This window comes from Heterocephalus glaber, unplaced genomic scaffold (assembly GCF_053883595.1).
Source record: "Heterocephalus glaber isolate CG9 unplaced genomic scaffold, H.glaber_assembly_v1.0 deba00001813, whole genome shotgun sequence".
Classification (NCBI taxonomy): Eukaryota; Metazoa; Chordata; class Mammalia; order Rodentia; family Bathyergidae; genus Heterocephalus; species Heterocephalus glaber.
Window position 1 is genome coordinate 242,526 of NW_028258484.1, and position 23,702 is coordinate 266,227.

The 23,702-nt window shown below is 41.9% G+C and overlaps 1 protein-coding gene across 2 annotated transcripts in view; it reads right to left on the bottom strand.

Annotated features, from left to right (window-relative positions):
* Positions 1 to 23,702, bottom strand: part of LOC101698224 (multidrug and toxin extrusion protein 1) — a 47,660-nt gene that overhangs the window by 2,522 nt on the left and 21,436 nt on the right. Inside the window, exons 6-16 of one of the 2 annotated variants that reach the window (XM_004868786.4) lie at positions 22,975 to 23,019; positions 19,970 to 20,067; positions 19,603 to 19,700; positions 19,382 to 19,495; positions 19,230 to 19,297; positions 16,116 to 16,224; positions 15,463 to 15,538; positions 10,989 to 11,058; positions 10,610 to 10,742; positions 5,523 to 5,617; positions 4,773 to 4,851 (exon numbers count right to left, since the gene is read on the bottom strand). In XM_004868786.4, coding sequence (XP_004868843.1) covers positions 4,773 to 4,851; positions 5,523 to 5,617; positions 10,610 to 10,742; positions 10,989 to 11,058; positions 15,463 to 15,538; positions 16,116 to 16,224; positions 19,230 to 19,297; positions 19,382 to 19,495; positions 19,603 to 19,700; positions 19,970 to 20,067; positions 22,975 to 23,019 — 985 coding nt within the window. The remainder of the gene's footprint in view (positions 1 to 4,772; positions 4,852 to 5,522; positions 5,618 to 10,609; positions 10,743 to 10,988; positions 11,059 to 15,462; positions 15,539 to 16,115; positions 16,225 to 19,229; positions 19,298 to 19,381; positions 19,496 to 19,602; positions 19,701 to 19,969; positions 20,068 to 22,974; positions 23,020 to 23,702) is intronic. The other variant, XM_004868788.4, reaches the window with a different exon arrangement.

A 23,702-nucleotide genomic window follows, 5' to 3' on the forward strand; every position in this document is an offset into this window, starting at 1 on the left:
TTTTTAATGCTGACAAGCCTGACTCCATCTTAGGCCCTGTCTCTTCTAGCTGCCAATTCATGAGCTAAATAGTTAAACTGCCTCTTGCAGAGGGAACTCTCTAAATTAAAATTCACAGGGGAAGTTTTCAAAGGGCCGGTGCCCATAGAATAAGCATTTAAGAAGGACCAAATGGAGGGGGAAATAAACTAAGGAATAAATTAAGGTTATTCACAGAACTGAGAAAAGGTGTTAGTCTTCACATCCAAGGGCCTACTAAGTACCAAGTGGGATAATGACTCACACCTACACACTCGTTCTCCTGATGCTTCATAATAGTAATGTTGTGGCTTGTGTGTAGCTGTCCTCCCAAAGCTTCATGCACTCATAGTGCTTTTCAGAGGTGTCTGGATCTAGGGCGTGTGATGCTGGGACCAAAGGTGTGCAATTACTAAATTAGTCCACTGATTGGTTTGGGAGTGGATAATGGGAGGGCTCTCCCTGGATGTGAGTGCTACCTGCAGTAAAGATGGTGTGGTAGATTGACTAATGGTCAACTTGTAATGCCCAGCTGAACTGAATCAGCATGGTCTGGGCGTGGCAGATTCACCTGAAGATTGTTACCAATAGCCACAAAAAGTGAACTGAAGGGGAGGATCTTGGCCAGCTGACTTGCTAGGAGACGCCTGCTGCAGATGGTTTTCCCGATGCAAACTAGGATGTTATCAGAGGAGGAGCTCGGGGCTTCGCTGTTGCTGGGAATTGGTGCTGTTTTCATCAGGGGAGCTCTAATCTTCACTGTGAGCATCAGTTCCTAACTCCAATGTGGATCCCTCAGCTTGATGGCAGAAATCCTTCATCTCACCAGCGTAGATTTTCTGGCTTCCATCATTGGCTTTTGGGCCTTCTGGGTGCATATCCTCAATACAGAAAAGTATGACACATTGCCGTGGGCTCTAGGCCACTGGCTGGACTCGAGAAGGACATTGCCTTGGACTCTAGGCCTTCAGCTGGACTTGTATGGGAAGCTTCTGGGATCTAGGCCCTCACTCGAATCCTTTGGACTTCTAGTGTGTGGTAAATCTCTTGCACTCCTTTGCATTTGACTCTTTGGGTAATTATCATAAAATAATCTTATAAGTTATGTGTCCTGTATTTAATGTATTCCCTCACCAAATCCTTCTGCCTGCAACAGATGGGTATCCCAGACAAACTATAAGGGACTGAAAGAGGGCTTCTAGGATCACTTGTCACTGCTTGCTGCTTGCTACTTTGTTGTTCTGCTGTCTTCTGCCTGCCATGAACTGTTTCTCCTCTGTGATGCCCCTCCACCATGCCACCCTGCCTTGGAGCCACCCAACTATGAACTGAAACCTTTACAAACTGTGAACCAATTAAACCCTTCTTCCTTTAACTTTGAGCATCAGGTATTTTTGTCTCAGCAATGATAAAAGTAATCAAGACAAGTAAAAATACTGGTAATAGCAGGAAAATACCCTAACAACTTCCAAAGATAAAAATAAAGGCAGATTATCTAACAACACAAGAAAAAGATTAGCAACCAGGTGTGGTGGCTTATGCCTATAATCCCAGCACTCATGGAGGCTGAGGCAGGAAAATCAAAAGTTTGAGTCTCACCTGGGAAAATTAGAAAGCCCCTGTATTAAAATTTTAAAAAATTAAAGGGAAGAGTTGGGGATGTGGTGCAATAGTACAGTGCCCCTGGGTTTAATCTCCCAGTACAAGAGGGAAAAAAGGAGAAGATTAGCATCCAGCTTCCTAACAAATATAAGTGATTGCAGGTTGAGTATTCCTTAACTGAAATGCTTCTGACCAGGGGTGTTTCAGATTTCAGATCATGTCAGATTAGGGATCCCAACCTGTATTAGGAATGTTACAATGCCCTCAGAGTTCTGGAAGAAAATAATTTCAAACATAGTAATACCAGATTACATCTACCAAATGCTTATCCTGTGTCAGACCCTTGTCAGTACTCAACACTACAGCAATAGTAAATACTGTTATCCCAGTTTTATAAATTGGGGGAATTTACACTAATGGTAGAAAACTCAGACCAACCCTTCCTTTCAAGATAATTATCTGGATAAAACAAATGTAAAAGATCATCTTGAAGGCATCAAAGAGCTAACAATATAATGAACAATTACCAGGACATGATCATGAGGAAGCTGGAAAACCGGACATGAAGAACCTGGCCTTAAGGGCTACTTTTGCCCAGAGAATTCCCCATCTGGAAGATGAAGCTCAGAGGCTAAGCAATGCCCAGCAAGAGTGGGCTCTGGTAAACCTCTCTGGGTTTGGGCTTGGAACTTCTCTGAAGGGATGAATCCAAAAATTATGTATAAATGAGAAGTAAACTAGCCTCACACTGGCTGCCTCTCACCTTCAGGTCAGCTGGGTGGTCTAAAAGCCTCAATTTCTGAAATTTCCCTACATTGCCTGTGAAACTATTAGGCAGTTAAGTTAGATAGATATTAATATGCTGTCAGAGAAGGATTGAGCCCCAAGGAAGTCAGGACAAAAAATAAAGGCACCAGAATTGTGGCTGGAGGCAAATTTGAAGAGAGTAAATGGAAATACTATAGTCAGGCCATCAAGATGAACAGCAACTTAAAATTATACTGTAATTAGCACCACCTGGTTCTGTTAGCCCAGATAGGCATCACATGCATAAGTGGGTGATTAAAACATCTAGACTCATACTCCCCTCCCTTTCCAAAATTTTCATTGATCTTTAAATATACCCTTACTACATGACTAGTTTCCCTGTTGGGTCAATATTAGCTAAGCAGCTATACTTGTAATCCTACAGGTTAACTGTAGTCTGACCCACATTGTACCCACATTGTAATTTTGCTGTACAAATTACTCCTGACAAAAGGCTTTGGTGGTCATTGACTCAAGACCCCTCCTGGAAATCCAAGAGCTATTCTTCTCCTTAGTTCCAATAAAACCCTCCTAACTTCTTCCTTTGGTTCACAACTCTGTTCCCAGATAATGTGAGACCATGAACTTGGTACATCTGATATCTAATAGGCCATGAGTTATAGTTTTCCTACATCAAAAACTTAATGTCTGACAAACAACATCCTATCTGAAGATATACAACTTTGTTTTAGATCTCAAATGATTTCTAAAACAAGTTCAAATATAAAGTGTGGAACACAATCAAAGATAACCAGACACAAGTGACAAGACAGTATGAATAAGAACTGAGAAAAAAACAATTGACTACTGATGGCCAGTTAGCCACCTAGGAAGCCCAAAGGATTTACATTATAAAGGAGTGTTGGGGCTCAGAACATACCACCCCAAAATGTGACAATAAGTGGCAAGAACATGCTACCCCAATTTACTCTTCTTTGACATGTTTCAAGCTGGTCATTCTGAGAAAATGCAAACTTTATACTCTGAAATGCTGTCCTTTAATAAAATAAATGTACATCTATGAAGGAAATCTATATTAGTAAAAGCAACAGTCTCAGGAAGAGGGCTGCTCCTGACAACTGTTACCACCAGTGAAACTTTTATCTATACAACATGGCCACCTTTATTGATGCTCATTTCCTCCCCTCCCCTTCCCGTAACTTATATAGCCACCACCCCCAGAAACCCCACATCCTTTTCTTTCTGTGGTTCAGAATGCTATATAAGTTTGGGTTATCTGACCCTTCTTTGAGTTTCATATTTTGTGAGATTCCCCTGCCTCAAAATGTAATTCAATATGGTTTTTTTCTATTAATTTCCTTGTGTTGACCTAATTTGTAGCCCAGCTACAGAGTGTGGGAAGTTGGAGGGAAGCCATTTTTACCTCCTCTACAGGAGCAAAAGAGTCATATAACTAGCTGCTGGAGAAACTGGAAATGCAGAGGAATTACTAAATAGATAGGAAAAAAAAAACCCTATTTCTATAATGTTCATTAGAAGCAGTGATTCAAAAAATAAACTATTGCCAGGGATTTAGCTCAGTGGTTTCATTGCCTGCCTCGCTAGCACAAGGACCCGAGTTTGATCCCCGGTACCAAAAATAAATAAATAAATAACCTACTTAGGGCCAGGGATTTAGCTCAGTGGTGTCGCACCTGCCTCCTGAGTTCGATCCTCGGTACCACAGAAAAAAATAATAATCTACTTAAAGCAAGTAATGCACAATGAGGGACCCCATTAAAACAAACAGGCAAATGTCAGTTTCTCAGATATGATCCATGCACAGAATCACCACATATTAGAAATGTCTGCAGCTCAACACAAATTATAAATGTACGAGGTGATGGATATGCCAGTTACCCTGATCTGAACCTTGCATACTGTATATATGTATCAAGAGGTCACATTGTACCCTACAAATATGTATGATTATATATCAAATAAAAATTTAAAATATATGTTTTTTAAAAAATGTCTGCATGGGGCCAGGGATTTAGCTCAGTGGTTCTACTGCCTGCCTCACAAGCACAAGGTGCCAAGTTCAATCCCCACTACCAAAAAAAAAAAAAAAAAAGATGTCTGCAGAATACTTACAGAAGTACCACAAAAATAGCAGAACTGAGGGTCCTTTAAATCATTTATGGTGGCAGGTAAATGTATGGAGTTGAATCACAGGCTTTAATTCAATTTACTTCAAAGTGGGTGTCACTTGACTTAATAATTTTCTCCCGAAACACTGGTGTTCTGTTTCAGTGGGAGCTCCAGCAGCCAATCTAGTTGTGTCCCCTAGTAGCCCCTCCTGTCATACCCAGACAACCTGATCAAAAGTGAGACTTTTATCATACCTGAGAAAACTGGATCCTGAGAGGCAGTAGAATTCCCACTCAGGGCCACATTTACCTTCAAGTTGGCATGTACTTGAGCCTAGAAAGCAAAAGGCAGAGTATGTCCAAACGTCATTATATAGTTGTTAGGACATTTAGTTGACCACTCAGCTGAAAACTCAAGCCATTTTCTTTAATTGATACCCAGAGCTGAAATTTCTCTAGGTCACCATGGGGTCTTCTTTTAGAAAGACTGAAATGGTGTCAATGGGTAGGGAGGCTAGATGGACAAAGTACAATGTGAAGGAGTGAATCAACCAAGCTCAGTTGGAATTTGCCCTTCTTCATCTCCTTCCTTCATCTCCTTTTGCTACCTATTTCCAGACCTCACCTTGTCACTGGAAGAGCAAAGAGAAGGAAAAGCATAGTATCTTAGCAAAATATTTTGGGACCATATATAACAGTATTAGAGTGGATTTGATATACCTCACCTTTCCTAGACTGAAATCAGCCTTTTGGGGACAAATGCAAGGGCCCAGCATGAAATTCAAGAGAACCTGTATTTTTCTATTCATGGAATCAACAGAGGGCAATAGATAAAGGCCAGGTTGTGCAGCCCTCTACATCTGAAAGTCCAGTTCAAATAAAACAAAACAAGCATAAAAACAGCATAAAAGGGAATGGAATCTACTAGAAGAAAGGGAGCACTGAACTGGGTCCTGTTTGTTTGATGGAAAGGAACTTCTTCAAGGCAGCACTGAGCATAGTTACCTGCTGGCAGGCTTGTTTCCAGTTAAGCTGAGCAATGAAGACCAGAAAACACACAGCTTGAGAGACAGCACAGATGATGATCCCTGACCACAGACCTGGAAATGGAAATATTTAACAGGTCAGCTCCATGGAAAACAGCCACCCCTACAGAGGATGTGTCTCCTATCACTTCTGTGAGCCATGCTGAGAATCTGTTTCCATGGGGGAGATGCAGCATAGCGGACCAGAAGTTGGGTTTGCAGAATGTTCCAAAAGGCTCAGCACTCCCTGAGGATGTCAGTGCAAAGGTTCAGAGATTGTTTTCGGCCTATTGTATTATAATACTTTCATATTAAGAAAAGTGACAGTTAAAATTAAATTTCCCAAAGGGGCCGGGATTTAGCTCAGTGGTTCCGCTGCCTGCCTTGCAAGCTGAAGGAACCAAGTTCGATCCCTGGTAACAACAACAACAAAAAATTAAATTTCCCAGGACAAACTACTGCTGTTCTTTTGCTTTTGTTTTTGTTTTTTTGTTTTGTTTTGTTTTTTTGAGGGTCTCACTATGTAGCCCAGGGTGGCCTCAAACTTGCAGTCATCTCCTGCTTCTGCCTCCTGAGTGCTGGGATTCTAGGCATGCCCTACCATGCCCAGCTTCTACTGCTGTTCTGTGTTCCTCAAAAGAGGAGACAAACTTTTTCAAAAAGCAGAAATCATATCAAGTAAGGGAACTAAAATAGTTCTTTTTTGGGGTGAGGGTACTGGGGATCAAACGTGGGTCCTTATGCTTGCAGGGCAGCTGACAGAACCACTGAGCTAAATCCTTGGCAACTAAAATACTTCATTTTTAACTTGTATGTTTCCACTAGAACTCTTTGATTTGAAAATTAGTTATTTTGCATGTTTATGAATTGCACATGTACTAAAATAGAAAAGGAAAAAAATCTCTTTTAAAAATTCCCTAAGATTTATATAAGTTAATATTTAAGCTCTTATAAGGGAGATAAACTTGTTTGGGGGGGGTGCTGGAACTCAGGGCCTAGGGCACTAAGCATGCTCTCTACCAGAGCTACATCCTTAGTTTAAAAACCATTTTAGAACCTAATGTTCATATTCTAAAATGATGCTCGTAAGAACCCTATTCTCATTTTATACCCACAGTAATCATTTTTTTTTATTTTTTATTTTATTTTGCTTTAATTCTTTTATTGGTACATTTTAGGTATACAATACATTTACATTTATCTTTGGGTGCTTGTACCTGTACATGATGTATCTTGGTTCTTATTTTTTCCCCATTACCTGTGCGCCCTTCACCCCTCCACCCTTCCCTATTTACAGACTTCGTTTCCATTTTTTTTTTCTTTTCTCATAATTTTTCCTTTCCCTTCTTTCCTTTCCCCATCTCCTCCCACCACCCCTACCCCTTTGGACCTTTTCCTATTTCAAAGTATCAATTATTAGTTATAAATCCTTTTAGTCCTTATTTACACTCTCAGTTTCTCACACTAGAGAAACTATTCGGTATTTACACGTGTGTCTTCACAGTAATCATTTTAACAGGGAAAATTTTTAAAAATTTAAAGCAGAAGTCACCAGCCATTAGAAGTATTCATGGTCCATTCCCCAAATCTCCCAGCCTCCCCTTAAGATCTTAATTTATTCCTAGCATAGAATTTGCTGGGAGCTCCAGTGCAGAGTGATGGCCCAAGAAATGAACAGAGAGCATACAAAGAAGAGGCTGAGTAGTCATGGATGACAGAAAAAGCCTTACAGCTCTCAAAGTACATACCATACAGATTCCACCTAATAAATCTGCCCAGAGCACTGAGGAACACACAAGTGATGAGAGGCTTTTTGTCAACAAAGAACTAATGGCAGAATCAAAAGCTCTAAGATAGCTATCAGAGGCTGACTGTACAAACAGGTAATGGCCAGGTCACATATAAAAATAGACTTCTACAACCACAACCACAGGAAATCACCCCCTTCTCTGAGATAAACAACCCCAAAAAGCCAGCCTTAGAGAAATCAGATTTGCAGCCAGATTGCCTGGGTTGCCTAGTGGCAACCCATGAAGCTAAACAGTAACTTCTCACAGTGGACCCCAAATGGCCTGGAATTGGCTAATAACTTATAGCTACCCTAATTTTTGTCCCCACTTCCAAATTAGGATCAATTAGAGAAAGTTAAATAAATATGGCCCCTTGAGCAGTCATATGGAGGACCTAGTCAGCAGCCTCCAGTTCCCCCAGGGTAACAGGCTCCAATCAGACACACCCAAGCCATCCCTTCTTGCAGGGTGAGGCTCTTGGTGGCTGACTCCCTTGCTAGCAGACTCAGAATACACAGCCTTTGCTTTACCCCCTTCCTTGGTCTTAGCTTATTTCCTCAACTGTCTGGATCCATCTAAGGGCTAAGGAGGTTAGGATGGGTTCGCAGCTTACATGTTTGGTAGACAGATTCTGTGCAAGGTTACAGCTCTGCTCCTTGGTACCAATCACCCTCACACTGTATTCTTCAGATGTGATCAATCTGCCTTTTACAATAGTGAAGGTAGTGATCACTTTCTATTCCTGTAATGAATTAGTAAACGCAAGCTTCTGGCTTCTTCTTTCAAACCCAGAGTTCTAGGTACACATGAATTATAAGCTCACCCTAACCATCCTCAATAGAAAATGACCAGCTATCACCTGTAATTTGAAAGTTATCAATTTTATTTCACAATATATCATTTTTAAATTCTCTTTGACTCAACCTAGAAAACCAAATTAATTATTGGAAGTCCCTACTCTGGGCCTAGGAATTTGCCTATTTGAAAGGCTTTACGGGAAATTCAGAGACCATCATTTGTTGGAGTTGCTTGTGAGAACCAGCAGAATGCTGATGTCCTCTGGGGACTATGACAAGCCACACAATATTCCAAACTAATGTGTACTACTCTTCTTGCTAAGAGGTGAGTGGAGGGATGGTCTGCAGTCTTCTTACGAACTGTCACCTCCCCAGGGTCCCCAGCAGTTGCTTTCAGTGACTCTCAAGTCTCTACTTTACATATAGTAGGAATGCTTTTGCTAAATTAATGAGACTAAAATACAGTCCTAGTGCTATAGGTAGATCTATATTCTAAAGTATATTCCTCTTCTAAAAGTTGAACTCGGAAGTAGAGAGTAGAATGATTACCAGAGGATAAGGTGGTCTGTGGGGGTGGGAAGCAAGAGAAGTTGTTGATCAAAGGGTACAAAATTTGGGGCTCTGGGGCTATAGCTCAGTGGTAGAGCATGTGGCAAGGCCCTGAGTTTGATCCCCAACACTGCAAAAGAGAGGAAAGAGGGAAAGAAAGAAAAGAAAGGAAGAAAGAAAGAGAGAGAGAGAGAAAGAGAGAGAGAAAGAGAAAGAAAGGAAGAAAGAAAAAGAAAGAAAGGAAGGAAGGAAAAGAAAGAAAGGAAGAGAGAAGTTTTAGTCAGAAGGAATAGTATGAAACTGATTATACAGCAGGGTGTTTGTAGTCCATAATATACTATATATTTCAGATTAACTAGAAAGTAGATTTCAAATGTGTCACTATGAAAAATAATAAGCAAGGTGAGGGGTATACTAATTACTTTGATTTGATCATTCTTCATTATACACATATATCACCTATGCCCCTACATAAATGTACACTGTTATGATTTATCAATAAAAATAATATTTAAAGAAAATATATAATAGCCAAGCATGGTCACACTCTATCTCAAAAAATAAAAAGCTCTGGGGATATATAGTTCAGTGTGAGGCCTTGGGTTCAACCTCCAGTAAAAACAACAACAAAAAGATATAAAATATAATATGAAGTGTCTCCTTAGTATTTTATACTGATTGTATGTTACAATGATAATATTTTGAATACATTATGTTAAATAAAATACATTACCCCAGAAAGAACAGGTTGCTCTGATATTTCCAGTAACTATGTCATCAGCAAAACCAAAACATTAGTAATGCCAGAAATTCAGTTCAATAATTTTCTGCACCATGGTAGGAGCCCTGTGAAACCTGGCAATTCCACTCTTACAGCATCTCTCATATTTTTAATTAAAATATTATTGAACTTGAGAAAAGGGTACAAAACAATGAAACATATCAGCCTGGAAGTTCTCTGTAGGTATCAGATGATTTCTTGACACCTCTGAGCGCATCAAGTACTGATGTATTAAAACAAACCACGCTTGAGTCAGTCACTACTTCACTCCAAAGGTAACATTCAGGTTTTAATACAATAATCTATTCACTGCCAGTATATTCCCAATTATTATTCTAGAAATCAAACTGGGCAATCACTTATTTCCCTACTTTTTAAAAAGATGAGCTCTGGTAATTTCAGATCCTGTGGATTCAGTTCTTTCTTCCAAATGCTGTAAGGTGATAAAGGGGTACCCTGACCCAACTCCCTTCTGCGTCTTCCACACACATCCCACCTGTGCCCTTGTGGGATCCCACAAGACACACAGATAAGAATGTATGGTGGGAGGTGATTACGCAAAGGGGGTGAAGGTGACAAGGACAGCACTTGCCCCATGTCCTCTTTGAACCTAGCCACACCCATTGAGAACACGAGGGTATGATGTTCTAGGATGTTCTGTGTCCAGCCAAGCACGCTGACCTGCTGCTTCTCCATTTCATTCCAAACACTCCAGGATGGCCAGTGTCAGTCCTGGAGTCTCACTCTCAGGGTCTTACCACACAATGGGCTGTCACTAAAAGGACAGAATGAGGTCTACAAAAGGGACATTTCCAAATGCTTTTTCAAGGATCCTTGCTGTAATCTCCTTTGAAGAAAGAACTGGAGACACAACAGGGAAAGGGGTAGAAAGGGCATTTTGTTGTGCTCAAGTGTGACAGTGTGGAAGATCAACAGCATGGGCAGGCAAGGTGGGGCATGACCCAATCTGGGGCCCTGGATGAAGCAGAACACCACCTATTGTCTCTCCTAGTTCCTTCCCTACCTGGAATGGTATGGGAAAATTTCAGAATTCCACAGTCAAGTTTCAGTGTGCTCTGACAGTCATGTTTAGTTTTAGTTACTCAGTCTGTGAGTAACTAAACTCTGCATGAACATGGTTAAAGCTTACCAATAACTCCAAGCTCAGCTGCAAACATCAGCGCAATCCCAATGGGAAGACCAATCACATAATACCCAATGGTATTAACAATGGCTCCAACCTTCTGGTTTCCAGTTCCCCTCAGGATGCCACCACTTGTACACTGTAGGTAGGTAACATTCCATCAGTGTGAGCATTGGTGGGGTTCTGAAAGACCCCTACCACCCAAGCACAGACCTACCACTTCATGGTAGACGTAAAAACTCATGACCATGTGACAATGTTCTGCAGAAATGACCATGATAATAATATTCCTACATTACCCTCTTCCCTGCTGAAATTTACCCTCATTGTAAGAAATATATAACAGATAATGTGTGTGTTTAAAGGACTTCTGCAAAATACTCACAGCAAGACCTTCAAAGAGGTGGGTCACAGCATAAATTGGGACCACCTGAGCCACCAGAGCAATGATGTCTCTGTCCAGAAAATAAAGCACATGGTAATTAGCAGGAAACAAATGTATAGAAAAGAAAAATTTCAGTTCCCCAATAATAGGACTCCACTTCTGTTCCAGCTCAGCATGGACATGTGTTCTAGTTAAGACTCTGGGCAGGGTCGATTCTACAGTTGCTGGCCCACAGAAGAAACCGGTTGTATATTGTAGTTTGTGACTTTTAGAAAAAATACATAGTCTATTTGATCAATGTAAAACAATCAAATATTTGGAACATCTACCCCCCACCCAAATTAAAATTTAGGTTATACTGCCATCCTTCTTTTAACATGGATTCCTTCAGCCAAGTCTGTGTGTCCCCATGGTTGAATGAAGCATTACAAAGTAAGTTAGGGTGCTCTCCATGAAGGGCTGAGGGCCTAGCATGTGTGAAGCCCTGGGTTCCATCCCTAGTGAAGGCCATAAATACATTTTGCAGAATTATCCTTAGTACCTAGAAATGGGCTTAACCCTGATGGTAAAGACTTGGATTTTAATGCCTAATTGTAATGGGAAATGAGAAAAATTATACCACTGGCCTGGAAAGATAAGGAATTTGTACTCTTGAGTGGATTGGTCACAAGTAAACCTAGATCAATCTCTGACAGTAATTTTTTTCTAATACTGGAGATTGAACCCAGAGCCTTCTGCATGTTAGGCAAGTGCTCTACCACTGAGCCATTTCCTCGGTCCTTTTTATGTTTTATTTTTATTTTGAGATAGGGTCTCACTAAGTTACCCAGGCTGGTTCTGATCCTCCTGCCTCAGCTTCCCAAGTAGCTAGTGGTATTGTGTGCCCAGCTAATAAATGTTGAGAGAATGAATAAATAAGTAATCTAGGACTGAAAATGATAAAAACTTCCATCCCCTCAAAGGGGAATTTAATTTTTGAATAGGTAACATATGCAAACAGTTAAAGAAATCAAACAATAGGAAAAGGAGAGTGAGAAAAGCCCTGTAGCCTCTGGTATACCAGGCCGCGGCATTACCAGCCCGTCCCCCAGGAATAATGATTACTAGTTTTGGTATTTGTCTAGTGTTTATGAAATACATGAGCAAGTATAATGAATACTTTTAATTTCCCCTTTTATACTCCATCCTTCGTATATAGCATTCTCTACATGATATTATACATCTTCCCTTTTCCACCGAATATATTATATTCACTTTTATATTTCACAAAAATATATTAATTTCAATGTATTGTCAAATTCTGTCTACTAATATTTTACCTTGGATTTGTATTTTACTGCTGGAGATGAACCCAGGATGTTGTGCATGCTAAGCAGGCGCTCTACTTTTGAGCTACACCTCCATCTCCTTACAAGTATTTTGGATTTTTATACCAATATTAGCGAGAATAATCTGTGATTTTCTTTTTCTATGTGCAAATTTCATCCGTTTTCATACCACCATTATATTTGCTTCATAAACAGAATATGGAAGTTTCCTTTTCCTGTCCTCTAGAATAGTGAGACATCTTTGGATATGACTACATACCTATTAAAGATTTGATAAAATTCTCCTCTGGAACCCTCCGGAATTGGTGCTTTGGGCATTTCAAAACAACTTTCCTTTATAAGGAAATCACTTTATTTAGACCTTTTCTAAGTAAGTTTTGATCAACTATTTTCCTAAAAAATTATCTATTTCTTCCAGCTTTTTAAAAGTTCCTTACAAAAGTTTGTGCAAATTAGTCTCTTAGAAGTGTGTGTGTGTGTGTGTGTGTGTGTGATACTGAGGACTGACCCCAAGGATGCTCTACCACTGAGTAACTCCCCAACCTTTTTTATTTTGAGACAGGGTCAAACTTAAGATCCTCCTGACCTTCCTGCTTCCTCCTCCCAAACTGCTGGAATTGTAGGCACATGCCATCACACCCAGCTAGTCTCAGAATTTTTAAAAAGTGATTGTGTCCTATAGTAATTTACTCCCCTCTTCTTTGTGCAGAGATGTCTTCTCCTCCCCTCTGCTGTAATTAGTTGAGGCAATGTTTCACTTATTTCATTAATTTTGCTGGTTTCACTTAATCCTGGTTGCTTAGTGACAGTGATAACATTCTGAGAAGAGTTAGCTGGTGTGTGATCACAGAGTGAACTTACACAAACTTACACAAACCCACAGAGAATTGCATGTTGTAGTTCATGACTTACACAAACCCAGATAGTACAGCCTGCTAATATACCAAAGCTGTATTTTGTGTGTGTGTCTGTGTATCATACAGCTTGGTGCCTTGATGGATGTGATGAATAAAACAACACAACATACAATCAAGCACAAGAGAAAAGGATACAGTTAATTGACACAATAAATAGATGTATGGGGCTGCTGCTGGTGTAGCACTGCATATCATCTCACAGAAAATAGGTTTTTATAAGTAGGAGTACATTCTAAAATAACAATTAAATACTAAACCAATAACAACCATGAATTGTCAAGTATCATGTGTACCTAAATACACATGCTGTGCTTTCATACAACTGGCAGTGCAGGCTTATACACTAGTGTATAAGCCTTACTTACAAAGATATGATTAAGGCATCAACTGCAACAGTGTGGCCACTGTAACATCACCAGCTGCTAGAACAGGACCTTTTCAGTCCCATTATAACCTTATGGGCCCACCATCCTATATTTGGTGCAGATCATTATGTTGTACATGATGATAATTTGATTTTTGAGTTTCCTACATCCCCTAATTTCAAAGATATAATATGTGAGCCTTTTGTTTTCATTTTTCTTCCTATCCAGAAGTGGGTAGATTCAAAATACAACTTCTCCATATTCCCACCAGAAACATCACTGTATCCTGGACGTCAGGATATCCTCTGATTCCCTTTGAAAAAATTATAACTCTCTAGGTTGCATTCCCTACTCATTCTGAGGTGAAAAATCTGTAACAGAATGACAGAGACAGAAAAACAACCTATCATCTAAAGACATAGGATAAATAAGTGAAGAATAAACTGTGAACGTTAATTCTGTCCACTCTACTGGCTTTTTAAATCCATGAAGAGAATGTCTATTTGCATTATGTGATTGTTAATAAAGATATTCCAAATAAGTAAAACCATGATTTTTTTTTTTTTGGTACCAGGGATCGAACTCAGGTCCTTGCATTTGTGCAGCAGGTGGCAAAACCAATGAGCTAAATCCCTGGCCCAAACCCATGATTTTTTTGAGATAAGATCTTGCTATGTAACTCAGGCTGGCCTCAAAGTTGTGATCCTCTTTCCTCATCCTCCCATGTGTTAGGCCCATATTTCTATATGGCTAGAATATACCTGCTACTCACTCTGAGAAAGGAAAAAACAGAGTACAGGAAGGATTTATCACGCACAAGAATTCTTCAGCAACAATCTGATGCTGTGATTTCTGAAACAACTCATAGGTGAGATTTTAACTTCAATTTTAGTTTGACAAATATCACGCAAACTTTATCAATTAGGTAGTTTGGCAGATACCAAGATACTAAGATGATTCTTGTCATTGGGGCCAAAATACAGGTTGACTATCCCTGATCTGAAGCACTTGGGATTAGAAGTGCTCCAGAGTCCAAATTTTTTCAGATTTTGGGTATTTGAATATAAATAATGAGATTTCTTAGTGATGGGACTCAAATCTAAACACAAAATTTATTTATGTTTCACATATACCTTCTACACATAGCCTGAAGTGATTTTAGACATTTTTTCATGCATGCCTGCATTTTGACTGTGACCCTGTCACATCTGTGACATCATCTCAGAAAGTTTCAGATTTTGGAGGGTTTCCAATTGCAGGTTTGGAATGCTCAACCTGTAATTCACTGAAAATGTAATCAGTGGTAACAAAAGGGAGGGTTTTTTAAATAACATGACTAGTCTGACCACCAGAAGCATAGTACTACCACTAATGCCCATTATATTTGCGTTTGAGATTACAAATCAGTTCCATCTAATCTGTTCCTCCCAAGTAACATCAAGTGAGTTTCTAACCTTGCAAATGATTCAGACACCCCTCAAAGATGCACCTATCCCAGGGCTTGCCCATGATAGCATCTATCCAACTTAACCAGTTTTATACCACAGATTTCACATTTCAAGAAAATCCTAGCACTCAGCCAGGCATGATGGCCCACACTTGTAATCCCAGCACTGAGGCAGGAGGATGGCAAGTTCAAGTCCGGCCTCAGTAGTTCAGTGACATAGTAAGGCTCTATCTCAAAATTTAAAAGGGGGAGAGGGGCTGAGGACATAGCTCAATGTGAATGCACCAGGTTGAATCCCTGTACTGCAAAAAGAAAAGAGAAGGGAGAGGAAGAGGGGGAGGGGAAAAGAGGAAGAGGAGAGAGAGAGGGAAAGAGAAGGGGAGGGTGGGAGGAGGAAGCAGAAAATCCAGCACTTACCTGTCAGTAGTGAAAATGTACCCCAAAAGGTCCTTACAGCTTAACAGCAGGACACAAAAGGTTACCGCGAAGAGCTCTGGAAATAAAAGGGCAGAAGAAATGGCACAGTGAACAAGGTCCATTATTGTTGGCTACTAAATGTCCCCCACAGGCTCCTGTGTTAAAGGTCTGGCTCTCAGTGCAGCAGTGTTCAGAAGTGGGGCTTGTAGGAGGTGACTGGATTATGAGGGTTCTAACCTCAGCAGTGGATTTGAATCCACTGATGGATCCACACTTTGATGGCATTACTGGAAGCCTGTGGAAACTTTAGGAGGTGGGCCTAGCTGGAGGAATAGGTCACTGGGGATGTGTCTTTGCAGGGTATATCTTGTCCTCCACCCTCCTCTCTCTGCTTCCTGGCTGCCATGAGTTGAGAAGCTTTGTTTCACAATGAGCTCCTATCCATGATTTTCAGCCTCCCCTCAGACCTGCAGCAATGGGGCCAAGCAACCATGGACTGAAGCCTCTAAAAGCATGAGCCAAAATAAATCTTTCTTCCTTTAAGTTGATTTTCTTGGTTCTTTGTTATAACACTGGAAAGCTGACTAACAAGGTCTGCAGGAAATGGGGAAGACTGCATACACCACGAGGCTTAGACAAATTGATGTAAGCACCTGTGACCAACAGGGAGACGACTGAGGACTTCTTTGCCTGTTCAATGTTTCCAGCACCCAACGCATTTCCTACCCGGACGCTGGCTGCCACACTGAAGCCTGTAGGGACCTAAAATGAAAAGGAAACCTACAACAGCAAAACTGCAGGGTGAGAAAGTGGAACAGAGGAGCAGCCTCATGCCTAGCACCTTACTGGCAAATCTAGGTCCTATAAGTTCTGAAGACTCATTTGCAGTATCTCCGTAGTCCAGTTGGGAGCCACCAGGGAAAATATGGAACTTGGATCCCCAGGTTATGATGCTCATCATAAACTGGGCTTTTCCACAGAGCATCCAACTTCTGCCATAGAGGAACCCATGCAAACATATTCCTCCTCTGAGAATCAGAGGTGAGAAAGAGGGATTAGCAGCTTGGAGTTCAGGCTAGTGCTGTTCTGAAAGAACACTAAGGGACTAAGTTGAGAAGGCAGGAATGGTACTAATGGAACTATAAAGAAGCAACATTGCACTGTGTTTAGGAATCAGGACTCTGAAGCCAGAAAGTCTGAGTTCAAATTCTGACACAGACATTTGTCAACTGTGTGACTCCAGGCAAGTTACTTCTTTAGACCTCCACTGTTTTATCTGTAAAAAGGCTTTAGACATGGAACCGACCCCTTAAGGTTATTGTGGGGCTTTACTGAGTCCATACATGCTAAGTGCTTAGAATAGTGTGTCCCATGTAGTAAATGCTCAATAAAGATTTGCCATTACTATTATCAATAAATTTATCACTTGAGAGTTATTAATAAAGAAAAAAGATTCATCACTCACTTGAATGTGAATGTTGCTTTACAGTCAGGGTAACTAAGGACAGGGTTAAAGAAATCTGACACACAGATTGAAGACTGTAAAAGAAATGGAACACTGGATCCCTGCCTGCCAGCTCACTACAGCAACATTCAGACCTCCTCCACTAAATGGTGTCCTCACCACAAAGGGAGAGACAGGAATGTGACAGGGGGAAAGCTAGCAGGTACCATCTTAACCAAGCAACCAAATTAATCTCACTGAAGAGGGGACAGTCAACATCCAGCACCTCCTGGTATGATGCCCTGAGAAGGACACAACATCACTTCTACTTTTCCTGCCCAAAACAGATGGTCTGGATCTGTGCAGGAAGAAATAGCACCAGCACATTGAGGGAAATTCTACAAACAGTGGCCTGTGTTCTTCAAAAATGCCAAGGTCAAAGAGGACAAAGAAAGGTTAAGGATCTGTTCCAGATTAGAGAACATTAAAGAGATGTGTCACAGCTGGGTATGATAGCACACACCGGTAATCTCAGCCATTCAGGAGGTTGAGGTAAGGTCAAGCCCAGCCTGGGCAATTTAGTGAGTCAAGCCCAGCCAGTCTCAAAATAAAAATAAGGTCTGGGGATGTAGTTCAGTGGTTAGAAACAACAACAACAAACTAAACACACTGGTTCGATCTCTGGTAGCACACACAAAAAGAGATACATTGTCACCTTAATGCCAGGTAAAAAGAATAATTACAAAGAACATTACTGAAACAATGGATGGTATTTGGCTACAGACCATGTACACGGATGGAAAGACAGATAGATAGAGAGATAGAGAGATAGATAAATAGATAGAGAGATAGATAGATAGATAGACAGACAGACAGACAGATAGATAAGGTGAGCCAGTAAATGGAGCAAAATGTAAACAGTAAACCTGTGGAATAAAGGGCATACATCCTTCTTTTGATTAGGGAGAAATAGAAATACACATTCTTACAAGCCTAATGGAAAGAATATGGCAACATATCCAAAAGACTTAAAATTGTATACAAGTTTCACTGGTAGGAAAAAGAAACAATCAAGCAAGTGTACAGACATATTTGCCTAGGGATATTCACTGAGGTACTGTTAATGTTGAAAGATTGGAAATTAAATATTCAACAGTGCAAGACTGGTTTAAAAACTATGCCACACGCAGTGGGAGTACTAATGCTCCATTAAGCATTTTGACTTAGATACAGTCTAAAAATGTAGTGAAATATAAAAGGTAAATAAAACATAAAAATTGAAAAGTACAGGTTAAAACATTCTGCCAGTGATAGAAAAAACAAAAACTAAAAACACAGGCCCATAAGAGAATGATTCTTAAAGAAAATAGGAAATGTATATTTTAAATATAACCAATGGGTGATGGAATCTAAGAGTTAATACCATAAAAAATACAAAAATATGCTGGCTTTAGTCTCTTTCCATGTTACAAATGCCTCTTTCCGGTTTTACTGTTGGTTTGGTTTGGTTTGGTTCTGCAGTGGTGGGGATGAATCCCAGGGCCTCGAGTATGCTAGGCAAGCCCTCTAACATTGAGCTAAACCCCCCAGCTCCCACCTTCAATTGTATGTTTGTAAAGTGGTACTTGCTATAGAAGAGAATTCTTCAGAATTTGCAGTTGATGAATCCAGTAAAAAAATTTACAGAAAAGTTTCTAACAACTATAGTTCTTCTCTAGACTATCAAAACGTCCTCCCTTTCAAAGGCTAATACCCACTGTGTGCACACACATTTCATCCAGGCTTCATCTGTTAGTGATGGTCACTGGGTGGCCAACACCCACTGGCCATAGTGAGTAATGCTGCTGTGAACACTGTCCAAGTGTCTGCTTGAGGTGCTACTTTGGATTCTTTTGGGACTCTCCCTTAGGGGTTCCACTGTCAAGTAGGACTAGGCAGGAGCTGGCATGGTGACATACAAGTAGCTTAGCATTTATGGCAATCCCCCCAGTTTCATCTTACCTGGCCTCTTGAAGCCTTTCTGTTGTGACAACTGAAAAAGATGCCCAAAGTGTGGAAAAACAAGTCTTTCAGATTTGAACTATGTTAGAGACGGAGAATCAGCAGAAATTTGGAATTTCTGCCCATCCCCGCCTTTAGCTCACAGGGAAGATCAGCTACACCATTAAGACCTTCCTCAGCTCTAGAACAACAGTTTATTTTGGTCACTCATTTCACAAATTATTACTTGTAACACTAATGCCTGTGTTCATCTGTAGTGCCCTTTCAGAGCATCAAGCAAGGGAAATGTCTAACATCTACACAGCAGCTCTGAGACACTCACCATGTACACAATGACAGCCAGCTCGTATACAATGGACTGGGCTCCCAGTTCCACCATGCCAAGGATACCTAGTGAACAAAGACAGCTGACACCCTGCTTCTGGACAGGCTCCCCCACATTCCCTCCTGTCACCCCATCGTCTGCACACATACCACTCAGGAAGCTCCCGATCTCGTAGGCCCACCACTCGATGCACAGCATGAACATGCTGGGGATGGCCAGGTGAAGGAAAGAGGCCCAGTCCTGCAGGCACTCAAGCGACCAGCCTGCAGGCACAACACACACATTTCCAACATATTGGGCCATGGGGCTGCAACTCAGCCTCAGCCCAGGGCAAAGCCACATCCAAGATGAAAGAAAAGACAGTGTTTACCTCCCCACGTAGCTTCATGCAATTTTCTCCCAAAGATGTAGAGAAAGAGGAGAAGAGCTAGGGTGAACTGGGAAATGGTATTGGCCAGTGCAGAACCCCTAGAAAGAAGGGTCCCCGTAAGGACAGGTGCTCTGTGCCCCAGAGCCTGCACGACTCTCTCTGAGGTGCAGAGCTGTCCACCCCTTGTTGCGCCCTCTTCTGTAGGCCCTGAGCCATCTTCTTCCCCGGGCAGTATCCCCACCAATGTTTTCCAGGGTGGCACAAGGAGGTCACACATGGACCCATTAAAGTGCTCACTCTTCTCGCCCTTGAAAAAGCCACATGCAAGTCATTCCTCCTCCCTGTCCCAAGAGGAAGCGGAACTCACGTCACTCCAAGGTGCAGCTGATAGAGAAATATATAGTTGGCAAAGGCATTGACAAGGTTGGCTGCAACTCCAGTCACAATCTGGGGCAGAACAATTCCCTGGAACAAGGAGACACTGCAGGCTACACTTACCAAGACATACATTAGGCGCCAGCTCTGCCAGTGTCCCAGCAGGAGGGGTTAACTGAGTTTACCACATCCTTGCCACTCCTACCTTCCCATTCTCCCTTCTCACCTCTTCCTCCTCTCTTTGGAGCATGAAGTATGGAACTCTGGCCACATAGTGACAAAAGCAGGAGAAAAGGCAACAGAGAAGGAAGAAGAGAAATGCCTCACCTGTAAGGGTGGGAGGGCTGGCAGGGGCATGTTTAAAGTTGACACTGTAGACAATGATGTTTAGTGGGTAAAAGAACAAAACTATCTCGACCAAAATTGAAATTCAGAAAACTGACCAGAGAAGACCTTGTGGAACTAGTGTTCCTTTCTGGAATATGGAATAGACTCTATCATAGCTGACCTGAGAAGCAGGGGCAGAAAAAACACCTAGTCTGTTTGGAATCTCAAAGACTTAGGGGCTCTGTATAGAGCTCAGTCATAGAGCACTTACCGTCTTTTGCAAGTTGGGTGTTCTCCTTGTTTTTGTACTAATGATTGAACCAAGGGCTTTGGCACTGGGTTACATCTCCAGACATTTTTGTTTTGTTTTGGACTTTGAGATAGGATCGGACTAAGTTGCTGAGTTACTCAAGCTGGACTTGAACTTGCAATCTTCTCGCATCAGCCTTCCAGATTACGGGAATTACAGCTATGCACCACAACACCCGGCAAGCTTTACAGTTTGCAAGGAGAAGAGGACTTGAGTCCATGTCAGGACAAGATCGTGGCTGACCTTCCACGGACCACTTATTTGTCAGGAGCTCCTGGTTAGTTTTCAGCAAAGGAGTCTGTGATCAGATCTACATTTCAGACGGACGGTAGAAGTAGCAGCAGTGTAGGATAGACCCAGGAAAAAGGTGGCAGCAGGGAGACTAGTTAGATCCTACAGAAATGACACAGAGGGCAAATGACAGAAAATAAATTCAGGTAGTGGCAGAGCAAAGAAGAAGGAATGAGTAGGACCTATGGGACCAGGTGACTGGTTACTGGAGGAGGAGGAAAAGATGAAGTCACAGGTATGATGGGCCTATGAAGGACAGGTGACAGGAAGAGAAAGCAGTGGAGGCCCCTGAACTGGGATCCAAGAGGCCAGCAGCAGGCGCTGGGGGCAAGATGAGCTGGTCAGGTATGTAACACACGTGCCTCTCCTAAAGGGAGCTAGGAAGGAGGTCTGGAAGTCAGACAGACAGATGCAGAGCCATGAGCACACAGATGGAAACTGGACACAGGTAAGGGGGAAGTTCTCAGGGAAAGTCACAGAGGCACAGGGCAGCCACCCTCTGCTCCATCATCCTCTCACTCTCCACCAGAAAGCCAAGGCCTGCCTGGATCTCCTCCACCCTCTCCCACCCTCACCCTCTTTCAGGTTGTTAACCTTCTCCAAACAACCAGGTACTTCTTTTGGTTCTGTATGTAGTTACTGGCCAGATGCCTCCCTAGGGAGGCCCCCAAGACAGAAACTTCGAGTTGCAGTGCCACCCTGTCCTGTCCCCACTCACCTGCCCCCACCCACCTGCCATCTCCTTCTACAGAGACCACCCAGGGCAATTCTTCCTCATGGACCAACATCAGACCACCACTTCTATAACTCTCATCTCTGCCCAGCCCTTCAGTTTGTTCCCTACAAACTGAAATCTGTAGCAGAGAACACAAGGCCCCGCTCCAGCAGACGCTGCACCAGAGTCCTAATGCCATTGTCCACTGTGTCTCCCACACTGCAGCAACCAAACACATTCTGCATGTCACAGCCCTGTGAATAGCCCTGCTGCTCCACTCTCTGGGACCTTTCCCCCTGCCCCACCTGGAAAGCCATACATGTCCACCATAATCCAATTCACATCTCCAATTCACCCCACTCCACCCCAACCCCATCCTTCCCTTGGCCTTGGGATGCAGAAATGTGAAGAGCTCATAGCCACTATCTTCACTTAAGCAAACCTGAACCTGAGGTTAAAGTCACCAAATTGCTGGGAGGTTGACAGCCAGGGAGGAGACCCTGGGAGGTGCTTAGGGTTCTATCTGCTTCCAACTAGGTTCTCATCTGAAGAACACAGCCCAGAGATGAACCAAAAACACTAATTTCCTTTTCTCACCTATAACTAGTTCAAGTATATAATTCACATGCTAATAACGTATGTAAATATTATTATTTTGTTAATATGGTAGTACCCTAAATTAAGATCATTAAGTAGGGAGGAAACTCTCTCCTTTTCTTTCTTGTTACATATTTTGGAAAGTGTGGCAAGAATCCATGATCTGGTCCCACATTTTCTTGGATTTGTCTAAAAGGAATAGTCCATATCCCACATCATATGCTAGAATCATACATCCACACCTACCAAGTGAGGCTAACTATGTCGGGGTCTCTGGCCAGTTCTGTGAACCATATGTGAAGATGCCTGACTGACATTAGGTGTCATTACTATTTGAGCTTTTGTGTCCCCAATGGAAAAATCAAGGGCTTTCAGACAGAGCTGAGCAGCAAGGCTGGCCTTCTGGGGCCTGATGGGCCACTGTAACCCTAAGCTTTCTCCGAAGAGCAGACAGGCCTGAACCCTTCCCTCCAGAGAGCCAAAGAAGGTGGCAGCTCTGATGCTAATAATGCCAATGACAATATTTCCAAGTGGGAATTGGATACGAATTTTCCAGAGCCAAAAGTAATGTTCTCGCTCCCTGATATCACTTAACAAACCTCTCCACATCAAAGTCCTGTGCATACAACCCTGAAAACATCTTTCAGCGGCTCTAAGAAGGGGAACTCCCTCCACCCTGGTTTCCCTGACCTCTGAGTATTTGCAGGGTCCCCACTCTCACAGCTCCCCACCCAAGGAAAAGGACCATCCACATTACCTGGTTGAGGAGGTATTTAACTTGTAATGTATAAAGAAAGGCTGCCTATAAGAGAGCAAGAGGTGAATGTTAACAGCGAGGCTGGACATAACATCAGTGAGCTGGGAGCCACAGCTGGCTTGTGCTATAACCAAGGCCTGGCTGCTCTTTGCTCCTGCCCAGGGACACAGAGGTGGGGGTAGGGCAGGGCATTTGTGGTCATTTCCTTTACGGATGAACATGATCCAAGCTCCCCATCCAACCTCCTTCCCCAACTGGCAAAAGGAAATGTAATTTCCTTCAGTGCATGACAAGGATTTTCCTAGGGACATTGGGATAAAACTCGGATGACCCTTCCTTGTAGACCAGGGTACCATCCTATTAGGTGGAACAATGAAACAATATCACATGAAAAATATTAAGTGTGGGGCTGCAGTGTAGCTAAGTAGTAGAGGACTTATCTAGTGTGTGAAGCCCTGGGCTCAATCTCTAGCACCACAAAAACATACAAATAAAATTTTTTAAATATAAAAATAAAATTAAAGATTTTAGGAAAAAGAGGGAAAATGGTTATTGTTACGAGCTGAATTATGTGTCCCAAATTGACACACTGAAGCCCTATCCTCCACACACATGACCCTTTGGAGGTCATAAAAGAGCTGATAAAATTAAAATTAAGGAGTCAGGGTGAGGCCCTAATTGGTGCTCTTTACTTACTTACACTTTTTTTTTTTTTGGTGGTACTGGAG